This window comes from Scatophagus argus, chromosome 2, assembly GCF_020382885.2.
Source record: "Scatophagus argus isolate fScaArg1 chromosome 2, fScaArg1.pri, whole genome shotgun sequence".
In the NCBI taxonomy this organism is placed as follows: domain Eukaryota; kingdom Metazoa; phylum Chordata; class Actinopteri; family Scatophagidae; genus Scatophagus; species Scatophagus argus.
This window is the reverse complement of record NC_058494.1, coordinates 11,856,221-11,880,618: the sequence shown is the minus strand read 5'-3', so window position 1 is coordinate 11,880,618 and position 24,398 is coordinate 11,856,221. Positions and strand designations below refer to the sequence as shown.

The window sequence follows — 24,398 nt, the reverse complement described above, 5'->3', positions numbered from 1 at the left end:
TTGAAAACAAACAAGCTCCTTCGTTCTATATATACCTCAATGCTGTAACTAACTGCTTCCACTGGCCCTTTAAGCTCCTTTAAGTGGGTTCTCAAATCAGCTTTATTGAGCTTGTTCCTGTGTGCAACAAGATCAATAAAGCTGTTGTCTTAGTCAAAACTTGATTTTTCTTACCAATAAAACATTTAATAAAAGAAATATAGTTACATGCATTTTCGACATCATACTGTGCCACCATTTAGCTTTTATTTATCCATCACCAGTAATAGTTTTTTTTTTTTCTTTCTGGTCTTATTTCTCCACCAATGGAGAGTGAAGAGCCAACCTGTCAGTGAGGGGAGGTAATAAAATTATTTTGAAATTGAGTTCTGAGATTCTGTTTCAACATAATAGGAGAACACTGGAAGTCATACAACTACTGTACGCATGTGTCCAGGATGTAGCTGCCACTATTTTGCCCTTAGCCCATTTTTATTTGGATTTCTAACATTAATCAGTGATTATATTTCTGTTGTTTAACGGTGAATGAAACTCCATCAGTCACAGCATACACAGATAAGCCATGCCACCTGCTTGTTGTTGTGGGTCCCCCTTGTGCCACCTTGTGCTCCAAAAACGGTTTTGACCTGTTATATTTTATTATTTTTTTTAAAACATGTGCGATCCTCTCTTCTTTGTCCCCCCCTTGAGCCAGGTTGTGACAACATCAAACATGGAAGTTAATTTCAGGTTGTATTTGGGGAGAGGCACCGCAAATGCTAAAAACGTCACGTTTGCTCAAGGCACATATATCCTATTGAAATACATTAGAGACATCTCCTGAACACCAAATTGTGTTCAGAACTGATCAATGGGGGATGAATGACAGGACTTAAGTAGCTGCTGAAACATGTCTGTTTTTTGATGAAATACGTGTGTGATTAGGCTCACTCAGTGCTCAGAATGACACAAGCATACGTGGCTTTGCGAAACCTTATGCCTGTCCTCTGCCACTTGCAGCTTTATTTCTCGTCCACAATTATAATATGTGGGGACTACATCTTGTCTTAACATTTATTTATTTACTGTTCAGTTATGTATGCCTTACAGGTGGAGCTGGAGTCACACATTAATAAACACTTTGTAATGTTATATCTGCAACTACATTTTAATGTGAAAACTCATAGGGATTCAAGTAAAATGCAGTAGGTATTCTAAATTTTACAGATATTACTGGTATATTTTGTCCATTGGGTTTGTATTGTGTTTCATTTTGTAGAAGTTGGTCCAGAACGGTCTCGTTGTTTTATTGTTTATTAATTAAAAATGATAATAATTTAAAGCATCTGTTGACAAAGTACCAACAAGACCACACTGCTACAATTCAGTCTGAAATTTGGCAACTGCAATGCGTTGCCGTAAAATGCAGCAAGCAGACAAAGACCGATGAGAAGTACAGTAGACAGGGAGATGGACATGAGAGGCATGCTTTTTATTTATTTATTTTCAGCCTAGGGATATGATTTGGAGAGAAAATAATGAATAATGCCTGATTAAAGCTAATCAGATCATTGTAGCTTATTGGAATTTCAGCCACTACATCAAGACAAATAATGGCAATACAATCCAATGCAAGGCTGACTAGTAAACCCCATCTTAACATTTGTACCCATCCATGACCACTGTCAAGAATTATTTTGCATGCATTCAACTCCATATGCACCCTATAGTGTATTAGTATAAGTTGCAGTATAGTAGAAAGTTTTATAATTATGCTTAACAGCATCAACGTTATATATATGTATATCTGTATTTTTAGAGACATGCAATGGCTCATAATAATAAAAAATAAATAAACGTCAAACAGGATCAACAAAGGAAAGCTCTTGAAAGAAGAGTGAGGTGGCTCTTAAAAGAGCCGTTGTGGTTTGGACAGGAGCAGACAGTTTAAGCTCTCTCTCCGCGGATACGACGGGCCAGCTGGATGTCTTTGGGCATGATGGTGACCCTCTTGGCGTGGATGGCGCACAGGTTGGTGTCCTCAAACAGACCGACCAGGTAAGCCTCGCTGGCCTCCTGCAGAGCCATGACAGCGGAGCTCTGGAAGCGCAAGTCGGTCTTGAAATCCTGAGCGATTTCTCTGACCAGGCGCTGGAAGGGCAGCTTGCGGATCAGCAACTCCGTAGACTTCTGGTAGCGACGGATCTCCCTCAGAGCCACGGTACCGGGTCTGTAACGGTGAGGCTTCTTCACACCGCCGGTGGCCGGGGCGCTCTTACGGGCAGCCTTGGTGGCCAGCTGCTTCCTCGGGGCTTTGCCACCGGTAGATTTACGAGCAGTCTGCTTGGTTCTTGCCATTATTACCTCTTCGTTTCTCTGAGCACGAGAAAATATAGTAAAGAAAAGAGAGGAGGCGACGCTGCTCTTAAGCTGTTGGGTCGGCTGGGAGTTAGTGACGCTGCTGCAAACCTCCGGCTCTCGATTGGTTAAGGGCTCCTCTTGACGCTCAGCATCGCCGGGAGGAGCAACCCACCGCCCGAGTCCCTGCTGCTCATTGGGCAAAATCAGTTCAAAAAGTTCGCCAAAATGCAGAGCGGCCGCCCTCTGATGAAGCCCCTTTTCTGGTTGGTCTGGTAGGATCCGTCCCGCGCACTGCGCAGACATAAAGCGGAGGGTTTGGTGGTTTGGAGTTACAGTTTCTTTGAGCGTAAACTCGAGAAAGTATCTTCCAAAATGAGCGGACGTGGTAAAACCGGAGGAAAGGCCAGAGCCAAGGCAAAGACCCGCTCTTCTCGTGCCGGTCTGCAGTTTCCAGTCGGTCGTGTTCACAGGCTTCTGCGTAAAGGCAACTATGCAGAGCGTGTCGGTGCCGGCGCCCCCGTCTATCTGGCGGCTGTGCTCGAGTACCTGACCGCTGAGATCCTGGAGTTGGCTGGAAACGCCGCCCGTGACAACAAGAAGACCCGTATCATCCCCCGTCACCTGCAGCTGGCCGTCCGCAACGACGAGGAGCTCAACAAGCTCCTGGGCGGAGTGACCATCGCTCAGGGTGGTGTGCTGCCTAACATCCAGGCTGTGCTGCTGCCCAAGAAGACCGAGAAGCCCGTCAAGGCCAAGTAAACCTCAATATCTCTGGAAACAACCACAAAAAAGGCTCTTTTAAGAGCCACACACTCAACTTAAGAGTCACGTTCCTTTTCTGATTTGTATCATATAACTCTGCATGCACTTTTTTAATTCAGCACTGCTAGTTAACATCTTTATGCCGTTAAGCGCATAGTACTTTAGAGCACTGTTATTCATTACACTTGACTGGAGGGGGCTGTTACTCTTCAGTTTTTCAGAGATATTTGTGATTCTCAAGGAGTGTGTATGTGTGTGTGTGAAAAGAATCTGTATCTGTCCACACGGCAATGTGAGCTTATATTTGAATGTCAGAAAGAGGCCTAGTGAGGAACAGGTTAATACTTCTATTAATGGACAAACACACTGACAATTAAAAGACAGCGGTCTTGGCCCCTTCAAAATAAGTGTCTTTAGATGGAACAGCTACTCTGTTTCTTTGACTTGTTCAGTCGACGCACAGAAGATAAAGTTGACTTTATGAAGCCAGTTTGATCAAGTATCACCTCAGCAGTGCTAATAATGGAGAAGATTTTAAAAAGTCTACAGACACCCAAATGGATTAAGAATTCAGGACCACACTTTGCACCTGTTATATCACTCTTGTCGGTGCTTTGAAACAAAAATGTCTCTCACAGTCAACACTGACCCACGGATGTAGGTTTCCTCAGATTTTGAGCATTAGAATCACTGCTCCACATGCATATCACAGGACTAAAATGAGTCGCTACCCCCTCACCACACGCAACGACTTTACCATGGTACTCTCTCAAATTTACATTTTGCTGTACAAAGAATTACTTGGTTTATGTCATTTAAATGCGTGATTAACTTAGTCTAATTAATTACAACAGAGAAATCTGTTCCTCTTTCGGATCGAGTTGGTGGCCCTTAAAAGGACCTTTGTTGTTAATAGATGAGAAGTTGGTGTGTTTAGCCGCCGAAGCCGTACAGAGTGCGGCCCTGCCTCTTCAGAGCATACACCACATCCATGGCAGTCACGGTCTTTCTCTTGGCGTGCTCAGTGTAAGTGACGGCATCACGGATCACGTTCTCCAGGAAAACCTTCAACACACCGCGGGTCTCCTCGTAGATCAGACCAGAGATACGCTTCACTCCACCACGGCGGGCCAGACGGCGGATAGCGGGCTTGGTGATTCCCTGGATGTTATCACGGAGGACTTTACGGTGACGCTTAGCGCCTCCTTTTCCGAGTCCTTTTCCTCCTTTGCCTCTTCCACTCATTGCTGCTTGTAATTGACGAGTTAAGTTTTGGCTTAAAGGAAGGTATTTACATCAATTTAAAGCATTTCTGAGGACGTAATAGAAAAAAGAAGCGGGCCTTGCGCCACCACATTTCTACAGTAGCCCAGAATGGACAAACCAAACAGAAAGCGAGGACCTTTTGAAAAGTGGTTAGGAAAAGTTGAATTTATTTATTTTTATGGTATGCACTGTAATAACTAGAACTGTGTTTAATTGCTGCTTTGGCATCTACAGGTGAGTATACTCATCCACCTCAACCAAATCACCTTTCATCCACTCCTCAGAGGCTCTTAAGCGGACTTTCTACCGATTTAACCCTTTTGGTGTTGTTTGTCGGTACTCAGCCAGTGTTCACTGGTGTGTTTGACCCACCGTTGGGTTTTTAAAATCAGATAGCCATAATAATTTATGCAAACGCAGCGAAAATGTTTACTTTATCCAAATGACAAGAATATAGACAGCACACATGGATAATATTTTACATTGACATTTGACATGACATGACATTTTACCTCTGTTAGATCACATTTCAGAATAAAAGTGCCATTCATCTTTTTTGTGATAAAATACAGTGAAAAAGAAAAATCAATTATCATCAAGATTTTTTTTTGGGAAAAAACCAAACATTTATGAATGAATGCTTTGTAGCACTTGCGTGTGTGTGTGTTGCATATGTATTTCGTATACTTGCGATGTATACTCTACCTTCCTGTCCATCTTAAGTCCACACACATCATAGTGCTTCTTTTTGAAAAGAATTTGTTTTCTTATGGTGCATGCCCCATCTCAAGCACAATGACTCAAACAATGATGTGCCAGCAACAGTACACTACAGTTTGGCATCATGCATATACATGAGTTGAAGACAATGAAGAAAAAGAAGAGAAACTACTGACTCTCAGAACACATATGATCTGTGCAAAGGATTTTATTTTGTATTTATTGTATACACTGCAATAACTAGAACTATGTTTAATTGCTGCGTTGGCTTCTCCAGGTGAGTATCATCAAGCAAGTAAAAAAAATAAAATAAAAAATCAAAAAAAAAAACAAGTAGCATCAGATTGTGCATAGCATCTTCACCTCTCCTGACAAATACTCTACATGCAAGCAGTATGTCCTCATAGGGTAAATGAGCAATCTTTGTGATTGATTCCAAGATGAGAAGTTTCTCTTGATTTTTATATGATGTCCATTATTGGTGTCAAATGGGCAGTTATACAAAAAGCTGTTAAAACCAATAATCTACCAAAAAATAATGCATTAGATAGGTGCAGCTTTGCATGACATAAAACCAGAAAACCTGGCACATGGATCTTTCTCACACAGAAAGAGCAGCTCATGTCCACAGGGGGCATCATTCCAGCTGGTCAGCACTGGATGGCGGTGATACATCTCCACACAGTCCTCTCTGTTGTTGGGACCACCATAATCTGGCTGGCCAGGCAGCCAAAATCTAAATGACAGAAGCCAGAGATGCATTTTAAATATTTATGATGAGTAATTACAGTAAACAGAAACCCATCATAAATATAAAATATAATAAAATCCATAAATAAATAAGCTAAGACTGTGAGGTTATAAGAGAATAATTAATACGAAAAAAGGGCCAGTAAAAACAGTTTCATGTTCACATACCCAGATTTAGCAGTCTAATTGTTATGGGGACAAAACTGTTGAGCAGCTGATTAGACCTCACTTTGATACTCCTGGATCTTTTCCCAGACTGCATTAGTGTGAACAGGCAGGAGAAGGGACCCGTAGAGTCCTTTCTGATGCTGTCTGCGCTGCAAATGCATCACCGGGTGTAAATATCCTGCAGAAACGGGAATGAGGCACCAATGATCTTCTCAGCAGTTCTCACTGTCCTGTTCAGTTTGTGTATCTCCTCTGCTTTGTTGTTTCGAAACCAGGAAGAGATGCGGTCAGTGAGGATGCTCTCAGTGATGCTTTTGTAAAATATGGTCATGGCCGGAGTCTCAAGGTCCACCTTCTTCAGTCTGTGGAGGAGGTGAAGGCACTTTTGGGCCTTATTAATGCCAGTTGTTGTGTTGTTACTGGAGGTCAGTTTGTCCATCAGATGGACCCCCAGGAAGTTCGTGCTGTGTGTTCTCTCCACCTCAGAGAAGCAGATGTTCAGTGGGAGATAGTGCCTATAACTGACCCTCCCATAGACAATAACCATGTCCTTGGTCTTGTTCGTGTTGAGGGCGAGGTTGAGTGTTCTGCACCAGACACCTGACTTGCAAAGTCGGGAGAGACCTGACTTGATGCGGTTCATAACAAGCCACTAAAAGCATTTCATGACCACAGATGTCAGGACTACAGGGCCATAGTCATTCATACAGGCTGGATGTGGCTTATTTGGCACCGGCATTACGTAGGTGTATGCCTCAGCGTCTTGACTTAGGGATATGTTAAAAATATCCCTGAAGACATCCTTAAGTTGTTCAGCACAGCCCTTCAGAATGCAGCCTGGGATGTTGACAGGTCCGGCAGTCTTGCGAGGGTTGATGTTGGAGAAAACCCTCTTCACTCCATTTGCAGTCACCTGGAGTGCCTGGCTGGTGCATGCCAGAGTCTGCCTGTACGCTGCTGTTTTCTGTGACATCAAACCATGAGAAAAATATGTGTTCAGGTTATCTGGTAGGGAGGTTTCGTTATAAGGTGACCGCACGGTTGGATTGTAGTCTGTCTGGTATCCCAGACATAAGCACCATGTGTCCTCAGTGTCGGTGAAGTGACTTTGTCAGCTTACATCCTTATAGCCTGTTCGCCTCCTTTATGCCTCTTTTAGGTTGTTCCTTTCCACATTGTATGCTACAGTGTCACCAGATCAGCCAAGGCTTGTTTGTGGGACGCAGCTTAACAGTTTAGCCTCCGTATATTGATGTAGGTCCCCACACGTAACTGCATTTTTGAAGGCGCTTCACTGTGTGCATTCAAATCAGCCCTGCAGGGATATGGCCTCTTGTGGCCATACACTAATGTCCTTGACTACTGGTGGCCCCTGTCTCACTCTGAGCTTGTATGCAGGTCCCAGTAAGACAGTCAGGTGGTCAGAGCTGCTTATGTGAGGTAATGTGAGGGCTGCTGTCTATGCATGCTTGTGTAAACATGATCCAGTGTTTTGTTCCCTCTTGTTGTACATTTAACATGCTGATGGAATGAGGCAGTGCAGATTTTAGACTTTCCATATTAAAATCCTCAGCAACAATATGAAATGCATCAAGGTGGGTAGTTCGGAGCTGAGAGATAGAGATGATGACTTCACTCAAGTATTTGTTGTCAGATAATTCAACAGTGTTAATACAATGCAAAAAACTGACAACTTGGTCATTATGTGTCCATACTGTTCCACTCAGTTCTTCATAAACAAGATCTGACTCTAGTCTGGCCAGGTCCAAGTCTACTCTAAGTAGGCTGGGTAAAGTCCAGTACATAAGCTGTAATGTGCAGGGAATAATAACAGGTGTTGCTTCTCCTTTGGAACTGCATCATGTAGCTGCATGTGTTCTCTTTCTCTTCAAGGATTCAAGGAGCTTTATTGTCATTTCTCACATGTAGAAACATGAGGTGGAACAAAATCAGCTTCCCTGGTCCCAGTATAAGCCCAAAAACCTACAATACTAATGCTATAAATATAAAAACAACACTATACAAATATAAAAAAAACCAACCAGAATAAAAGATATAACCAGTGAAAAGGGACCAGATGGCAACAGTATTTACAGCAGTATTGCAGAATTGTGCAAATGAGGAATAGTGCAAATGAGACAAGTGTGCATAGTCACAATCACAGCTGTATCATCCGCAAACATCACGATTAGGCAGCTCGGATGTTGTGCTGAGCAGTCGTGTGTTAGCAGGATGAACAGGAGGGGGCTCAGCACACAGCCCTGGGGAAAGTTGGTGCTGAGGGTGATGGGATAAGGAGGAGTTGTCGTGGATCTTCACGGTCTGCGGCCTATCCATCAGGAAGTCCAGGACCCAGTTGCAGAGTGTGGAGCTCAGTCCGAGAGTACTGAGCTTGTGGATCAGTGTCTGTGGAATGATTGCATTGAACGCTGATGTGAAATCCACGAAGAGCAGGCGAACGTAGGAGTCCTTATTTTCTAGGTGGGTGAGAGCTGTGTGGACCACAGAAGATATGGCATCCTCTGTGGATCGGTTCTTCCTATAAGAGTACTGCTGTGGGTCCATATAATGATATTATAATGATAATGATATTAAAATGATAAGTAAGAGTTGTAGAAGAGCTTTTTCATTTGTTCTTCTTTGTTTCACCTTCTTGTCAGAAATCCCGGTAAGAGTTAAGAGTTAAATAACACTCTTTAAAACATGTTTGTTCTTTCAGGTTAGATCTTTGAAATTTCACATGCTACATCAGATCAGGTCTATTTATAATATTTATACACATTGGGTTTTAGTTGTTTTTCCACTGGGTTGTTTCTGATCCAAAATGTTGGACCAGTGAAGATCTCTAGAGTCTACAGCATTATTTTGTTATTCTAACAGCCTTACCTTTTCTCCAGCACAGATCCATCCACCCATTTGAAGGTTCCAGCCGTGTTATACAGACCAATCCAGAACAAGAGGTCAGCATCCCCATTGAGACGGTACAATGCCCTCTGTTGATAGAGATGACACAGAATGTAACTATGGCTTCAAAGTTGGAATATATACACCAGACCCAGACTTACTGAACTGTACCTGCTCCTGTTCACTGTTGATCACTACCAGGTCAGCACCTTCACTCCGACAGTATTGTCTGCTCTCCTCCCACGTTTTCCTCTCAGAGGAGAGGAAATAGCACCTGGAGTCGATCATTGTCCAGTCTATAGGACACCGTTGAGAGGACACACAGCCACTCAGCTCTGGAGGACGAAATGCACACAACACAAATTGGTCCCAGAGGCATTTGAATGGGGAGCTGTAAGTAAAAGATGACTTAGTTTATTTAAACACAATAAATATTGATATCATATTGTGCATCTGTGACCATAAACCAATATTTAGATGAGTAGAAGAACTGCTTGCACCTAGAATGAAATACAACTAATAATTCCTTACGTAGAACGAGGAAAGCTTTCACGATAAGTTCGCTGAAGCCAGTCGTCCTCGGCTTAGGGGGGCTCCATTTGAGAGCTTTAGCTGGAGCTACTTTTTCCATTTCTCTCACTGATCTGTTCACTACTATCTTATGACTAAACTGATGAAGAATCCAGAGCAGGAGGCGGGCCTTAAACACACCATGAGAACCGTGGAGAGTGAAGTCAGGCCGTGGCTCCTCGGAGCGCTGTGAATGTCCTGTCACTTGTGTTTTCTCCTCATCCATAAAAGAGTCCAAACTAAACGTGGGAGAAGTGCTGAAGGCTGACAGTGACGGGAGCCGATAGCGGACTCGTGTCTCTTCGCACTGAGGTCATGTAGAGCTCGGATGCTGTCGGTATTTTGTTTGGGGAGCCTCCAAACCTCACACATTCACCGTCGTGGCCAGCGCTGCTCGGCGACTTTCCCCACTCATTTCTCTCCTAAAATGTTTTAAAACTTACCGGAGCTCCACCAGAAGTCGTTTTTCAGCTGCCCCCCGTTTTTGTTCAGAGACTCGAGATAAAAACATCCATCAGTTGGTGATCACGTCGTAACAAAATGAATTTGTTCTGGCAGCAGCAAACACAGTAACGATGGCCGAAGTCTGTGGTGCCAAATTTCATACCGGAGCGTTGGTTACGTATCATAACCCCAGAATCTATCAGTACAGGAAGCCCTTTAAGAGCCTATGCTGCTGTTATTTCTACTGATATGTCATTTTCTTGCTTTGGTTTAGTTCATTGAGACTTCTTGTTTTGTTAGAGACACAAAATGAAAGCCCTGGATTTATTCTGGTCGTTGTCCCTGGTATTTTTACAATCTTTAGACACAAACTGTGCATCTGCTGGGTGGGTATGGTTAACTCTCGTGCCGTGTAAACCTTTTCACAGATACCATTTCCAGATGTGAACGCTTTCAAGCTCAGAGCCAGTCAAATGGGATTCTTTGACCTATTTTAAACAATTTTGAGCCATAGTAAGCCAAGATTGAAACAACTTTCTTCAGCAGTCTCCTGGCTTTTGGAGTCATTACATGCTACTCTTTCAGTAGCTTAATCAGCTGACTGACTTTAATCTCACCTGTCCCGCTTCAGTCTCTGATCCACTTAAATGAACATCAGCGAAGACAAAGGAAGAGAAATTAATGACCGTCAGAACACAGATGATTTATGGAAAGGACTTTGTTTTTTATTTGTTCCATGTACTACAACAGCAAAAACTGTTTAAATGCTGCCTAGGCATCTCCAGGTGATTATCTCCAGACTGTGCATAACACCTTAACTTCCCCTGACAAATTCTCTACATGCAATCAGTATGTCCTCATAGATTAATAGGTTAGTTACTGATTCCCAGAAGATCAATTTGCATTGATTTTTATATTAAGTATATTATCGGTGACAAAAAGCAATTATACAAAAAGGAAAAAAAAAAAAAAATTAGTGTGGCTCTTTCTCACACAGAAAGAGCAGCTCATGTCTACAGGGGGCATCATTCCAGCTGGTCAGCACTGGATGGCGGTGATACATCTCCACACAGCCCTCTCTGTTGTTGGGACCACCATAATCTGGCTGGCCAGGCAGCCAAAATCTAAATGACAGAAGCCAGAGATGCAGTTTAAATATTTATAATGGGGTAACAAACTGTCACATAATTCAACAATGTTCAAAATAATAAAACCTGCAGTCCCATATATAAACTGCATCACATAGCAGCATGCGTTCTCTCTTGCAATTGCATTTTGAACTGAATCTAATTATGTTCAAGTCTGTTCTCACTGACTTTGCCCATCTCAGTTTGTTTTGGCAGATTGCCTAACTGAAGCAAATTATTAAAGAAATAAAGCAAAATACAATACCCATTGTTATTTATTATTAGCCTTTGTTATTACTGTATTTCATTGCTCTCCAGCAGAGAACAGCATAGACCTGCCATTAGTTTCTCTGATGAGTTGTAGAAGAGCTTTTTCATTTGTTGAGACCGACACACTTCTGTGCCAAAATTCCCGGTAAGAGTTAAATAACACTTTAAAACATGTTTGTTCTTTCAGGTTAGATCTTTGAAATTTTACATGCTACATCAGATCTGGTCTATTTATGATATTTATACACATTGGGTTTTAGTTGTTTTTTCCACTGGGTTGTTTCTGATCCAGTCCAAAATGTTGGACCAGTGAAGATCTCAAGAGTCTAGCGCTGCCTACACACAGCATGTATTTCTGTGATATCAAGACCTTGTTTGACTCAACCTGCCCAGCAGAAAATTTTGATTTTACCAACAGCCTTACCCTTTCTCCAGCACAGATCCATCCACCCATTTGAAGGTTCCAGTTGTGTTATACAGACCAATCCAGAACAAGAGGTGAGCATCCCCATTGAGGCGGTACAATGCTCTCTGTTGATAGAGATGACACAGAACGTAATTATGGCTTCAAAGTTGGAATATATACACCAGACCCAGACTTACTGAACTGTACCTGCTCCTGTTCACTGTTGATCACTACCAGGTCAGCATCTTTACTCTGACAGTATTGTCTGCTCTCCTCCCACGTTTTCCTCTCAGAGGAGAGGAAATAGCACCTGGAGTCGACTATTGTCCAGTCTATAGGACACTGTTCAGAGGACACACAGCCACTCAGCTCTGGAGGACGAAATGCACACAACACAAATTGGTGTCAAAGGCATTTGAACGGGGAGCTGTAAGTACAACATAACTTAGTTGACTTAAACACAAGAAATATTGATATCATATTGAGCATCTGTGACCATAAACCAATATTTTTGATGAGTACAAGAACTGCTCGCATCTAGAAAGAAATGCAACTAATAATTCCTTACGTAAAACTAGAAAAGCTTTAACGATGAGTTCGCTGAAGCCAGTCGTCCTCGGCTTAGGGGGCCTCCATTTGAGAGCTTTAGCTGGGGCTGCTTTTGCCATTTCTCTCACTGATCTGTTTTCAACGACCTTACCACGGAACTGTTGAAGAACCCAGCGCAGGCGGCGACTTTTATACGCACCATGAGAACCGTGGAGAGTGAAGGACCAGGCCGTTGATGAGGTGGGCCAGTATAAAAGTGGTGGTCCTCCCACCTGCTTGTCCTTTGCGCTTCCGTCATCACCGGCGCGTCACTTCTGGGTTAGAGGTTGTTGGGCTCGACAGGTGTGTCTGTACGCTGCTTCACCTCGTTGCTTTGTTGTATTTTGTTAGTGTGTTTAAGGCATTGCTGTGTTGTAGGGCGACTGCTTGTGTGCGCCTCCTACTATAACCAGCTTATTGGGGCCGATGCTGTTTTGTCTCCGCTGCTGCTTTTGTCTCCACGGCTTCTGCTACTGTTTATGTCGCTGCTTTGTCCCCGCAGCACGGCGTTACACTACGGTCGAGGCCTTGCTGCTTTGTCTTCACGTGCTGTGCGTGACAGCTGCTTACCCGCACGCCGTGGGCCCGATTTTTAACTGGGGTTTAGTCCTTTTTACAGTGGCTGAACGAGTATGTGACAGTGTAGGGTTACATTCGATTACTTTTTGGTTATTTACACAGGTTTATTTGTATGTTTTTGTTTGGGTGGATCCTGATTTTTTTTTTTTGTTTGTTTGTTTGTTTGTTTTTCTTCATTGTTTTGTTGCAACCCTGCTAATTTGTTTAATTTCCCCCCTTCTCAGTTGCTGGAGGCCAGTGGTGGCATCCCCCTGTCTGCTGTGTCACTGGGAGTGGGTTCCTTCACTGAGAGCATGCCCAGCCACGTGACTGAAGTTGCATTAGCTCTCATCTGTCCTCTAGGCCTCAGCCCAGATTAGGTTATTTCCTCTTCCCCCTTCCTGTGTGAATGATTGAGTAGTGTTTGTGCTTTGTTTCCTTTTTTTTTTTTTTTTTTTTTTTTTTATTGTTGTTGTTGTTAAGGAATGACTATTTAATAAAGTGTATTTTTAAACTTGAAACAAAGTCTCTCCACAATGTGCTGATCAGCTACAGGAGCTTGTTCAATCAGAGACTCTTACTCCCACGATGCACCACAGAGCGACACAGGAAATCATTCCTGCTTGTCGCCATCAAACTGTTGAACTCTACACTGTGATGGACACACTTACTATTATATATACAATGTATATATGTTACACATGTAAATACCTGTATTATTGGATTTATACTCTCCAGGTGATTATCTCCAGACTGTGCATAACACCTTAACTTCCCCTGACAAATTCTCTACATGCAATCAGTATGTCCTCCTAGATTAATAGGTTAGTTACTGATTCCCAGAAGATCAATTTGTATGGATTTTTATATTAAGCTTATTATCAGTGACAAAAAGCAATTTTACAAAAAAGCTGTTAAAGACAATAATCTACCAAAAAAATAATAATAATGTATTAGATAGATGCAATTTTGCATGAAAAAAACAAAACAATTTTTTTTTTTTTTAATGTGGATCTTTCTCAGAAGAGTAGCACCTGGAGTTGATCATCGTCCAGTCTATAGGACACCGTTAAGAGGACACACAGCCACTCAGCTCTGGAGGACAAAATAAGCAAACAACACATAGTAGATTACTCTAAGAGGCATTTGAATAGGGCACTACATATAAGTACAATATAACTTAGTTCAACTTAAATACAATAAATATTGATATTGTATGGTGTTTCTGTGCTCATAAAACAAAAATTGTGATCGGTACCTCTAACAGAATGTAACAATATAACTACAACTGTACACTCATCAATTATAAAAACATATTCACATCTAGAATGAATTACATAAATAAGAATTTCTTACATCAAACCATTGACTATGGTGCTCGTTCAAAAACAGTATTAATAGTATTAATATCCGTCATCAATCTACCACTAATGCCAGTGTGTACATACTGTTCCAAGCAACACAGGGTGATTGATTTTTACTTTTGCAGCAGTGACAAGGACTTTATTGTAGTGGGTTGTGCAGTAACTGCAAGAAGGACTGGGTAGTTAGCAAAAATATTACTATAATCAAAAACTCATCACAGCAAAATTCTGCAACAATAACCATGCTACCAGAAATGTGTCATTAGTCTACATTTATTTCTGTCATAGATGACAGAACTCTAAAATTAAGGTTGGAAGTTTTATCCTCATTTTTTCTTACCCCTCAGCGTCATTCTCAGGCTTTCCCTCTCCTCCTCAACTTTCTTTAACTTGTTGGTGAGTTCATTGTTTTGGTTTTCAAGCAGGTTTTTGTCTCTGGTCAAGGCGTTGAATCTTTCTTGTAATTCATTGCAATGAAAAGGTTTCCATCGCTCACAATCCTGCACCACTTTCATCCGATTGTTGTTACTAAAATGAGTTGCATTGCAGTCTAGCTGAGTTGATTCTTTGCTTGAGTTCACTGATAACATCAAAACAAAAAAAATAATTTTGTTATTATTTTTTAAAATGTATAGAAATTAAAATACTTGTTATGTTTGATTTGACAAGAACATGTCAAATTTCTCAAATTGTGTGCACATGCATTTGTGCAATATTGTGGTGTCTGTTTTAGCAAATATGAAGTTACACAATGGCAAAACCAGACTCACAAGTAAGACGCAGAGAAACATTGAGGGTGGCTTGAATGATACACAGCATGCCAAAGCTGAGAAGAAGTATCTGACAGACTCTTTTCTCTGTAGAATCAACACACATAAACAACAACAATAAAAGTCTAGAACCTCAAAAGCATCCATGTTAAAATTTATCCAAATAATAAACAAAAATAAATTCTTTTTTGACATTGCTACAGGTACCTCTAGTGTGGAAAGGAGTGACAGTTAGAAAGGTGTCTGTAACCCCATATAATATCGTGATCTAATAACAGTATATGCTGTGAATTTTGGTCTAGCTATCATAGTGCTGGATCACTATGGGTGCCAAGTTAGCCATGCAGGCTATTGATTGCATCTTTTTTTTGAGCAGACAAACTCACTCAAAATCCATTGCTTACGCATCTGCTCTTAAATGTTTGGTTCTGGAAAGGTGATATATTGTCGTAGCTGATAGTCACCTACAAAAATAGCAATATTAATTTCTAGGAGACAAGGTTGTAGGGCTAGGCTAGCTAGTGCAACTTAAAACAATAAGTACAATTTCTATATCACATTGTGTTGTTCATAGTACATACACAATAAAACTATATGTTGTTACCTGTTTGATTTGCATCACTAGTGCGTTTCTGCCCACATCTCGGTCGCTCATTGATATAATCTGGTATCTCAATTTGCTGCATCCTTCTGTTTGCCTTAAAGATTTAGTGGGGTGTCAAGTCTTTTTGTATGTTCAATGAACAATGCGTTCCCTTTTTTGGTGGTTGTCCGCATCCGGAGTGAGCTAATACACTCATGGCATCCTGCTTCTGCGGCAACAGATTTAGAAAAACAAATTATGTGAAACAATTATGTACTTAATAGGACAGTTTCCCTTGAACGATTGAAAGAACAAGCTATTAAATTTTTCTGAAGGGGAGTTCAAATTCAAGTTCAGATAATTCTGAAATAATAAAATAATAAAATAATAAAAAAAAAACATTTTAAATCACGACATTTCTTCTTCTTCCTTACCTATGTGTGCCCTAAAAAGTGCCAAGTTGTAAGAGAACAAAGTTAAGGAAAATTGAAATAGTCAAGTTAAGTACAAGTATTTTGAATTTGATTTGATGTAAGTACAATACTTGAGTAAATATGGAGTTATGTTCCACCACTTAAAATGTCAACAAAACATCAACATTCCTCTTTGTTACAGTCAGGCTTTTGTTTGTGTACCAAAATAACAGTGTGGCATTGTATTCTATTATACTTTAGATATTATTTGAAATGAAATATTTAGAAATATAGATAAAAGAATGTATGTGCCAGAGTGCAATAATAGGAAGAGTGAGGAAAGAGTTGCAGGAAATGGTCTAAACTTGGTTTTCCTGTTTGCTATAGTCATATACATAGACATATAAATGCATAAGTGCTGGGTGTGATGTTGTCATGACTTCACATGTTTTTAATTTCTTTCATTATGTCATTTCTTTTAACACTGTGATAGTCTGATGAACTGCTTCATAACTGATAATCATCTAAAAAAAGTTATTTTTATGTTTTTTGTGACTCCCTTAAGCTCCACCAGTGTTGACATGCCGTGTCTCAACACAACACATACTGAAATTTTGTAATCACATGCCTGCTTGACCAAGATGTCATATCTATATTAGTAAAATGCATTATTACAGTACATTTTGCACTTGATCACTTGACCACAGATGCTATAAAACAATATAATTCTGTGTTTGTGCTCTTACTCACAGTTTTTATCCCTCAGTAACACTGGGGTTTGTCATACTTGCTTACTATTGCCTAAGAATCTATGGATGGCTCACATCCAGCCAGAAACACAAGTTTGGGGAAGTTTAGACTTTGCTTTACAATCACGAGGCTCTGGAGTACTACCAGAAAACTAATATGCTTCTGTAAAATTAAGAAAGATGTGGATGGGACTTTCCATTTAGCTCTGCATCATGTTTTTGCTATTAACAGAAACTGAAGCCCAAGCCACAAGGTTCAGTTTGTAAATTTTCTTATAGTCCAGTGTTCATTAAATCCAACACATTCTCATCCTAGATCACCCCTTACATCTCATCCTAGATCACCCCTTACATCTCATCCAGACCTACAAAACAAGGCCACAACCACAGTGACAACATTAAGGAAGACAGATCATAGTCCTTTGTCACGTCTTGTGACTAATAACCATGATCTATTAATGATAGATTAATGGAAAATGTTACTTAAATATTTTGTAATTAGTCATAAGTATTAAGTAGTGATGCAGTAGAGTGTTCAGGTGCTTGTGTAATTTAAAAAAAACAAATGAATGGACTGTTATGCTATAAGATGAGGTTTTAGTTAAGTGTATGCAATGGTGCTTGTTTCTGAAGGGAAAGAGTGAAAGAATATTTGGCACAAGAGGGGATTAAACCCAAAGATAATTTTAAGGCCAAATCTTGCTTGTTAAAAAAAAATAAATAAAATACAGAGAAACTGAATCCTTGATGTAACACAGAGGAAATTGGAGGACTAGTGAAAAAGGTGTAAACAGCATGATGCAACAACAGTGTCGCTCTGCTGTTGCATCATGTACATCTAACATTCAGTCTGATAAGCTGGAAGACTAAGTTTCTGACTGAATAAGATACAGACATTAGGATGTTTATTTAATCTTATTCCACTTCCTGTTACAGATATGAGATGTAATTGAAAGCTCCAAAAATGTAATAATTGTACCTTTAAATCTGTTATGTTATGGATAGTGTTTTCAAGGTCTAGAATGAACGTCCTTACTGAACAACATACTTCCGTTTTGTCAACCATATGGAGATATTTTTTAAAATGTTCTTTATCATACACTGGTGGGAATATATGACAACACTACGATCTTAGCTTGCATAAAATATTCTAAAGTCCACTTACTGTAATGAACTCATTTTGTTAGGTCGTGATGTAGCAAAATTCCAGCAAAAAAAGAGGAAAACCTTTTCTGAATGTAAACAGTGGCCAGTTACATGGAGATACCAGGATCAGCCAAGGTCCTTGGCTTTGCTTCCACGTCCGAAATGAGAAAAATCTCAGCTCATCGTTTTTTTGCTGAAGCGATCATGTGAATGATTGTGGCAGTTAACGACACAGCACGTTGTCACCATGTTTTAGCTTGTTTAAACAAAACAACAGAACACAAGAGCAGCATCACGCATACAGCGGGCGTAAACACACTTTTCAGTTACCCGCAAAGCCCACAATGCATTGTCACACTTTCAAGCCCCATAGCCTTCTAAGTCGAGTGTCTCCATTCGGCTTTATGAGTCGGTAGTTCGCCCGTCGCCGCAATATGGATCGAGCTGATGAGAGATGACAGAGCGTGAGGCCACTTTAAAAATTTCTGCATGCAAACAATCAAAAGTTATTGTCTTATACATTGAATTTTCGTCTGCAAACCTCAGTCTGCATTGAATTAAAATAAGTACAATCATAAATACATTTTGTTTGCAATATGTATAGCATATATGCAAAAAGTCAGACATATATGAGCTATATATAAGGCATTATGTATATATATATATATATATATATATATATATATATATATATATATATATAAGTCATATATAACACATATATTTCCTATATGTCCACATACATGCACATATATGACCCTAAATATGGCATACATGCAACATATATTCTGCATGTATTTGGATATATGTTCATATATTTCCTTTCCTTGTGGGTGGAGCAGTGGTCAAAGGCTTTAGATTAGAGTGGGTGTTTAAGTCAAGTGAAAATGAGGAACATCAAAAATGTGGTGCATTCTTAGCAAATGGAAAAAAATCTAAAAGAAGAAGTTGATTACAAATCAACGTTATTCTTAAAAAGCACATTCTCTATCAACACACTATCACACTCTTGTCAGTGGATAAAACATGGTGAGGCTTGTACATAAAGAGCAAGGTGAGATTGCGATGGACTACGTGAATCTACCTGAGGCATCAGCCAGGAGCAATGTTCTGAAGAGTTGTTCTGGTAAGGCCGATGGAGTGACTGCTGCAGTGCCTGGTGAGACAGTTTAACACTTTTAATCATGTCAACCATAAACACTATATGGAATAAGAAATAACTTTAAAAGATATGCTTTAAAGTTCAAGAAAAAAGTCATAAGATAAAGAAGATGCAATTTCTCCGTTGTTTTTAGTGTACATGTGAAAATACTGACCTGCTTTCATGTGATGTTAGTTAATTCATCACTTGCCATATCCTGGTGCCATATCATGGTTTAACTCAGTTTAAGTCACATGATTCAGTTCTAAAAGGGGGTTTCCTTTAGGATTTGTGTTGTTGTAAAACCCAGTGGTCTCCCAACAGAGGCCAACAGAGCAAAAACGATCGCATAACTTTGTAAACTTGCTCATGGACACACAATTTATGTTCATGTCTGTCTGATTTCTGCACTCAGGGAAGAAACTGTTCAGACTGGTTGGTGTGAGCTTTGGACTCTTGTGTATCCTACAAGCTGCTCTCAACATTTCCCTGCGTCTTACTCTCTGTGAGTCATTTTAAATTGCGTTTCCCCGGAGTTTTTTGAAATTCTCTAGTATTACAACAGCAGAAGATTGTTGACTGATGAATGACAGTCACTTTCTGTGAGAGGTTTCCATGTATGTGTGTGGATCACTTGATCACAGTACTGTATTCTTCTGTCATTTGATTGGTACTCATTTTCTCACTATTCTCAACTTACTTTATGTTTTGTTTTTTTTTTCTGAGGCTGCCCAAAAAACTTACAAATGTTTCACCCTTCCTCTCGCTCACAATGACAATGACATGATGAATTAATAAGTGAAAGCTGCAACAAGAGATGTAGGCATTTTTTCTTCTGGTTTGTATAGCTGTGAAATGTTATTGGTAGCCAGTACTGACTAAAAGCATTCGATGACCATAAAATGAACTCAACTGCTGTAGTAACCATTATCACTATATCACACTGAAACCACATTGACTTAAAAAACAAGCGGAGGATTAAAGGAAAGAGAAGTAAGTGGAAACAGAGCTGTAATTTTTAAAATAAAATTTCAAAGTAAAGGTCTCTGAACTTAAATGTCTCCCAATGCGAAGAGTTCACATCATAACAAAAATAGTAATAATAATGGCGAGTTTAGTTCTGATTATGTGTGGTTGCCTGCCATAGTATAGCATTTTTTCTATCAATATGTTGCAGTGGACATTTGTATATATTTAAATATCAAGGCATATCTATCCCACCCAATTTATATTATAATTACAGTCTTGATACAAGGTACTCTTTAGAGTCTGACTGTAATGTGCAAAGCCTGTGATGTGTTAAACATAAAATGACACTTGGTTAAATTGAGGAACAAAAACTATTTGGTTAAGTTTAGAAAAAGCTTAATGACATTTGAGACCAGACTCAAATCACACATACAGGCTGGTGTCTGTAGTTTTTATCCAAATGTCAAAGTGTCCTTCAGTAAGATCTTGAAATCCATGTTGCTCTGAGTTCAGGTGGTCAGAACTGTTGGTGTATAATGCTCTTTCAGACAGATCTGACAGCAAGACAACAGATGTAAAGACCTGCTGCAAAAACTTGACTGAAAAGAATAACAAGCTGTGGCAAAAACTCATTGAATCTGGTAAGTATGAGGATATAATCATCACACCATTAACGCTGGCTTGCACATAACGAAACGTTTGGCCAAAACTGGAAACTGCATAGAGTATATCAGATATTATAAATAATAAATATAAATTAGACTTAATAGTAGAACAGATATATTAGATTGTATTAGGTTGTGCAGGTATACCTAATAAAGTGGGTATTAAGTGTAACAGGCACACCGGTGAATGTCATTTATAAATGAATTAAATTCAATTCAGTATGGAGGTCATGGAGTGGTTACTTTTACCATTCTTTTTTTTTTTTTTAATTTTTACTTAATAAGCAAATAAACAGATAAACAAATAAGTGAATAAATAATAATTCCAGAGGCAAACTCCAGGCTCTTCTGTATTTTACGTGTTAATTTCTGAGATATTAAGATATTCTTTGCTCCATAACAGATCACTATTTCCAAGATGGATGGGTGTATTTCAGTCTCAGTCTCTATTATATTTCTTCTACCAAGAAATCTTGGCATGACAGTAGAGATTACTGTCTGCAAAGAGGTGCAGATCTGATGATTATCAACAGCAAAGAAGAACAGGTGTGCATATTAATGCATGAATGAGAAAAACATGAGATTTGAGCTATTAAGAGAAGGAATGTAAGATGAACTGAAATAAGTTCCATTTCTATTGTTGCTGATGACTGTAAATTTTCTCTGTAAATAAGGACTTCACAAGAAAATTCGACAGGCTCACATGGATAGGACTGACAGACATTGAAACCGAAGGGATGTGGAAATGGGTGGATGGCACTCCATTGACCACAAGGTACACACATTACACTTTTAATCAAATTCTATAAATGCTGAAACTTTAGATGTTTATTTTAGATTGATGAATCTATACGGAATCACAAAGTATATTTTAATTAGACTTAAATATTACAGCCTGTTTTTGACCATTAAATGCATCTAGGGTTGTGTTCTTTGTTTAAATATTATTTGTTTTTTGGTTTCAGCTACTGGAACCCTGGGGAGCCCAACAGTTACGAAGGCAAAAATGAAGACTGTGTGGAATTAAAGTTCCACGATGTGGAAAACAGCTGGAATGATATACCATGTGAAGACCAAAATTTCTGGATCTGTGAAAAGATAATAGCTTTATAATTCAGTATATGTAGCACTGCAAAGCTGATATCTGAGTGCACAAATTCCCATTGCACACAGTGCAGTACAGTAAATTCTGGTGATAGTCGTTCACAATCATCTGACTTTGTATATATGAGTGTCTAAGGTGTACACATGACTTTAGGGGATAAAAGCCACTGATGATGTATATTGTGAAAGTATTATTTCCACAGAAATTTAGAGTATAACTGAGTGATATTTTTTGACATATGTCTATATTCAGCCTTCTGCTGAAGTGATGATTTAAGTGATTTATTTGTTAAAAGAATTACTGTCCAAATATAATATTAAACCTTTGTTTTTCATGTGAGTGATATGGACATTTGGCAGAATATAAGTGTGAAGGTTACAGTTAAAATCTAAGGAGGTTTGCCCTTGCAGAATAAATGACTCAAATGAAACAGTAAGATATCATGGAAAGATTCACAAATGTATTGTGTGGTACTGGGAAAGGGTATTGAATACTGGACACTTTTTTAATCAAAATCAAAATGTACTGACAACTGTGGTGGTGGTGTAGAAAAACTGAAGGTTAACTGCCATTACACTTTTTATGTTATGTCAAAAATGTCATAAAGTTACCAGTGCATTACAACATTATCAAAAGTCCAAATGACTGCATTTGTGATTACTGACCTTCTAATCACATCTATCTTTCAGTCTACAGACAGATAAACAAATGTTGTAAATGTGAAATTCAGGAGATTTTGCTGCTTGGCACTAACCAAATGGAAAGCACCTTCATGCAGCTGCAACTTTTAGGTCAAATAGGTCATGGTGGTCACCTAAAATATTTCACAGCACCACTCTCCGCCTTCCTGTTAAGTCTGTGGTCGCATCAGTAAATACAAAACGCAGAGAAAGTGTTACTCTGAACAAAGTTCAGGACAATAATTTGTAATTCTGAAAGCACATTGCAGACTTTGATGGCTTCAGGCACAACCAGACCGAAGTGTACTGTTTGTATGGCTATGCATCATGGATCCGCTGTGAACACCAATGTCAATGCAGAGATGGGTAATCCTTGCTCGAGGAGAAGGGAAATGCAAACTTCCGAAAATATTTATGAAAATGTGCTAAGCTGCTCTCTGGTGCCAATCAACACTGAGCCTGCACTCTCAGGTAATACACACATACAAACACATACAAAGATTACATGTACACTACATTTTGACACTCAAACAGACAGACAGACACAGATGTGTTGAGGAAAAATAACTTGGATGTGAAACTATAAAGTGAAGAAAGAGACAAACACCAAGTGACAAACAACTGTTTTAATGGTTTTACTTCAAGAACAGTAGAAGCTTTGCACTCTTAAAGAAATATACAAAGCTAAACAAATGCATGTGTGAATACACATTTTTGTTGACTCATACAAAAACATATGTTCCATACTATTGAATGGTTTCAATGGGTTACTTTTGTCACTTTGAATATCATTAGAATTACACATCTCCTTACTTGTGGTAACGCTATCCGAACACCTGAGCACAGATCAGTTCACTGATTCACTGCAATGTGTTGTGTTATGAGAAGTAACAACACAAACACTGATTTGATTTTATTTGATCTGACACTGAAATGCAAACAAACAAATGACATAAGATTGTATCCACCTTCAGGGGTTACGGATGTAAAGAGGAGTTCCTGCAGAGCTTCTGCATTGTTTCTGGCTCTGCTGTGTCTTCTTCTCATCGCTGGACTCATCATTCTGATTTTTATCTGTGAGTTACTTTTTAGCCTGCTGATAAAGCCCTAGGAAGATCAAAACTGGTTGACAGTGTTTGTTTGTTTGTTTGTGTCGCATACACAGTTACCAAGGGCAACTCTGAGTGCAAAAAGGAGATGGCCTTGTTACAAAACAAGTACAACAACCTGACGAAAGAAAGAGATGCATTACAGACCAGATACAACAACCTCATCAGTGCAAAAGAACAGATACACAACAACACAAATGACTAGATTTTCTGAGGAGATTGTTGTGGGATTACTCAATGCTGAAAAGCTGATGCTAAACTGCTTTGCCAAACTGCACTGAAAAAGGAGTTGAGGTGCTATACCAAGTGTCTTTGCTGAGAATCAAGATATTCAGGACCTTTTGGAGTTTACAGATGGAAACAGTTTTGGATGTTTGTAAGTTGTGAGTGTGTCATGTGTAAATGCAGTACGTTGTATGCTGTCAGGAGGTCTATTTATTAGTTATAGGCTAGTTAATGTTTGTGACATCAAATGTATAATAAAATTTTGCATGTGATAAAATGAATGATGAATATATATATATCTCAAGGAAAGAAAAGTGTACAAACCATAAAATATATTATTCATTTTATGTTTATTTTAGCTTAGCTTAAAAGATAGCTTCACAATGGAAGTGGCCTTTTTATAATGAGTTATTGCCTAGGGATAAATATATGTTTATGCTTACTGATAATTTCATGCTTTGAAAAGAAAATTTGTGCAATTGCCCCTCTGAAATGTTATGCATAAAGGAGTACCCCCTCATTTAGATCTGTGATGTTATGTGTCCTGTTTGACCTTTATTCCTCTGAATCTTTCTCTTTTTGTCCTCCTGAAGGCAAACTCATTTA

The 24,398-nt window shown here is 39.4% G+C and overlaps 6 protein-coding genes and 1 long non-coding RNA gene across 8 annotated transcripts; 3 read left to right on the top strand and 4 right to left on the bottom strand.

The window, feature by feature from the left end:
- Positions 1 to 1,880: 1,880 nt before the first annotated feature.
- Positions 1,881 to 2,355, bottom strand: LOC124070154 (histone H3). Its single transcript, XM_046409748.1, has one exon. The coding sequence runs from the start codon at positions 2,335 to 2,337 to the stop codon at positions 1,927 to 1,929; it is 411 nt and encodes a 136-aa protein (XP_046265704.1). The 5' UTR covers positions 2,338 to 2,355; the 3' UTR covers positions 1,881 to 1,926.
- A 301-nt stretch (positions 2,356 to 2,656) lies between these two features.
- LOC124070169 (histone H2A) lies at positions 2,657 to 3,150 on the top strand. Its single transcript, XM_046409773.1, has one exon. The coding sequence runs from the start codon at positions 2,713 to 2,715 to the stop codon at positions 3,097 to 3,099; it is 387 nt and encodes a 128-aa protein (XP_046265729.1). The 5' UTR covers positions 2,657 to 2,712; the 3' UTR covers positions 3,100 to 3,150.
- Positions 3,151 to 4,013: 863 nt separating this feature from the next.
- Positions 4,014 to 4,380, bottom strand: LOC124070216 (histone H4). Its single transcript, XM_046409895.1, has one exon. The coding sequence runs from the start codon at positions 4,345 to 4,347 to the stop codon at positions 4,036 to 4,038; it is 312 nt and encodes a 103-aa protein (XP_046265851.1). The 5' UTR covers positions 4,348 to 4,380; the 3' UTR covers positions 4,014 to 4,035.
- A 900-nt stretch (positions 4,381 to 5,280) lies between these two features.
- Positions 5,281 to 9,597, bottom strand: LOC124070046 (C-type lectin domain family 4 member M-like). Its single transcript, XM_046409669.1, has 4 exons — positions 9,442 to 9,597; positions 9,082 to 9,245; positions 8,893 to 8,999; positions 5,281 to 5,824 (listed from the first exon to the last, which is right to left on the bottom strand). The coding sequence occupies exons 1-4, from the start codon at positions 9,539 to 9,541 to the stop codon at positions 5,632 to 5,634; spliced, it is 564 nt and encodes a 187-aa protein (XP_046265625.1). The 5' UTR covers positions 9,542 to 9,597; the 3' UTR covers positions 5,281 to 5,631.
- Positions 9,598 to 10,627: 1,030 nt separating this feature from the next.
- On the bottom strand, positions 10,628 to 12,455 carry LOC124070091 (asialoglycoprotein receptor 1-like). The gene is made up of 4 exons (XM_046409741.1): positions 12,296 to 12,455; positions 11,935 to 12,098; positions 11,746 to 11,852; positions 10,628 to 11,048 (listed from the first exon to the last, which is right to left on the bottom strand). The coding sequence occupies exons 1-4, from the start codon at positions 12,393 to 12,395 to the stop codon at positions 10,898 to 10,900; spliced, it is 522 nt and encodes a 173-aa protein (XP_046265697.1). The 5' UTR covers positions 12,396 to 12,455; the 3' UTR covers positions 10,628 to 10,897.
- Positions 12,456 to 12,545: 90 nt separating this feature from the next.
- On the top strand, positions 12,546 to 13,320 carry LOC124070245. The gene is made up of 3 exons (XR_006845163.1): positions 12,546 to 12,618; positions 12,818 to 12,957; positions 13,119 to 13,320. It is a non-coding gene; the product is annotated as an uncharacterized LOC124070245 (long non-coding RNA).
- Positions 13,321 to 18,837: 5,517 nt separating this feature from the next.
- LOC124069872 (CD209 antigen-like protein E) lies at positions 18,838 to 22,117 on the top strand. Of its 2 annotated transcripts, none has more exons than XM_046409376.1 (6): positions 18,838 to 19,024; positions 19,455 to 19,544; positions 20,557 to 20,649; positions 21,077 to 21,219; positions 21,348 to 21,448; positions 21,639 to 22,117. In XM_046409376.1, exons 1-6 carry the CDS (start codon positions 18,925 to 18,927, stop codon positions 21,784 to 21,786), a joined length of 675 nt encoding a protein of 224 aa, XP_046265332.1. In that variant the 5' UTR covers positions 18,838 to 18,924; the 3' UTR covers positions 21,787 to 22,117. The 2 variants fall into 2 exon arrangements, with proteins under 2 accessions (XP_046265332.1, XP_046265324.1); XM_046409368.1 differs by having other exon boundaries at positions 18,841 to 19,057.
- The last annotated feature ends 2,281 nt before the right edge of the window (positions 22,118 to 24,398 follow it).

What these genes read in the sequence shown, in the direction of transcription:
- LOC124070091 (XM_046409741.1), bottom strand. Translation starts at nt 12,395, where the DNA reads ATGGCAAAAGCAGCCCCAGCTAAAGCTCTCAAATGGAGGCCCCCTAAG. An exon ending in TAAAGCTTTTCTAGTTTTAC is followed by an intron (nt 12,099 to 12,295) that starts GTAAGGAATTAT and finishes TTCGTCCTCCAG; the next exon opens with AGCTGAGTGGCTGTGTGTCC. An exon ending in TCAACAGTGAACAGGAGCAG is followed by an intron (nt 11,853 to 11,934) that starts GTACAGTTCAGT and finishes CTCTATCAACAG; the next exon opens with AGAGCATTGTACCGCCTCAA.
- LOC124070154 (XM_046409748.1), bottom strand. Translation starts at nt 2,337, where the DNA reads ATGGCAAGAACCAAGCAGACTGCTCGTAAATCTACCGGTGGCAAAGCC.
- LOC124070169 (XM_046409773.1), top strand. Translation starts at nt 2,713, where the DNA reads ATGAGCGGACGTGGTAAAACCGGAGGAAAGGCCAGAGCCAAGGCAAAG.
- LOC124070216 (XM_046409895.1), bottom strand. Translation starts at nt 4,347, where the DNA reads ATGAGTGGAAGAGGCAAAGGAGGAAAAGGACTCGGAAAAGGAGGCGCT.
- LOC124070046 (XM_046409669.1), bottom strand. Translation starts at nt 9,541, where the DNA reads ATGGAAAAAGTAGCTCCAGCTAAAGCTCTCAAATGGAGCCCCCCTAAG. An exon ending in GAAAGCTTTCCTCGTTCTAC is followed by an intron (nt 9,246 to 9,441) that starts GTAAGGAATTAT and finishes TTCGTCCTCCAG; the next exon opens with AGCTGAGTGGCTGTGTGTCC. An exon ending in TCAACAGTGAACAGGAGCAG is followed by an intron (nt 9,000 to 9,081) that starts GTACAGTTCAGT and finishes CTCTATCAACAG; the next exon opens with AGGGCATTGTACCGTCTCAA.
- LOC124069872 (XM_046409368.1), top strand. Translation starts at nt 18,925, where the DNA reads ATGGTGAGGCTTGTACATAAAGAGCAAGGTGAGATTGCGATGGACTAC. An exon ending in TTCCCTGCGTCTTACTCTCT is followed by an intron (nt 19,545 to 20,556) that starts GTGAGTCATTTT and finishes ATGCTCTTTCAG; the next exon opens with ACAGATCTGACAGCAAGACA. An exon ending in TCAACAGCAAAGAAGAACAG is followed by an intron (nt 21,220 to 21,347) that starts GTGTGCATATTA and finishes TCTGTAAATAAG; the next exon opens with GACTTCACAAGAAAATTCGA.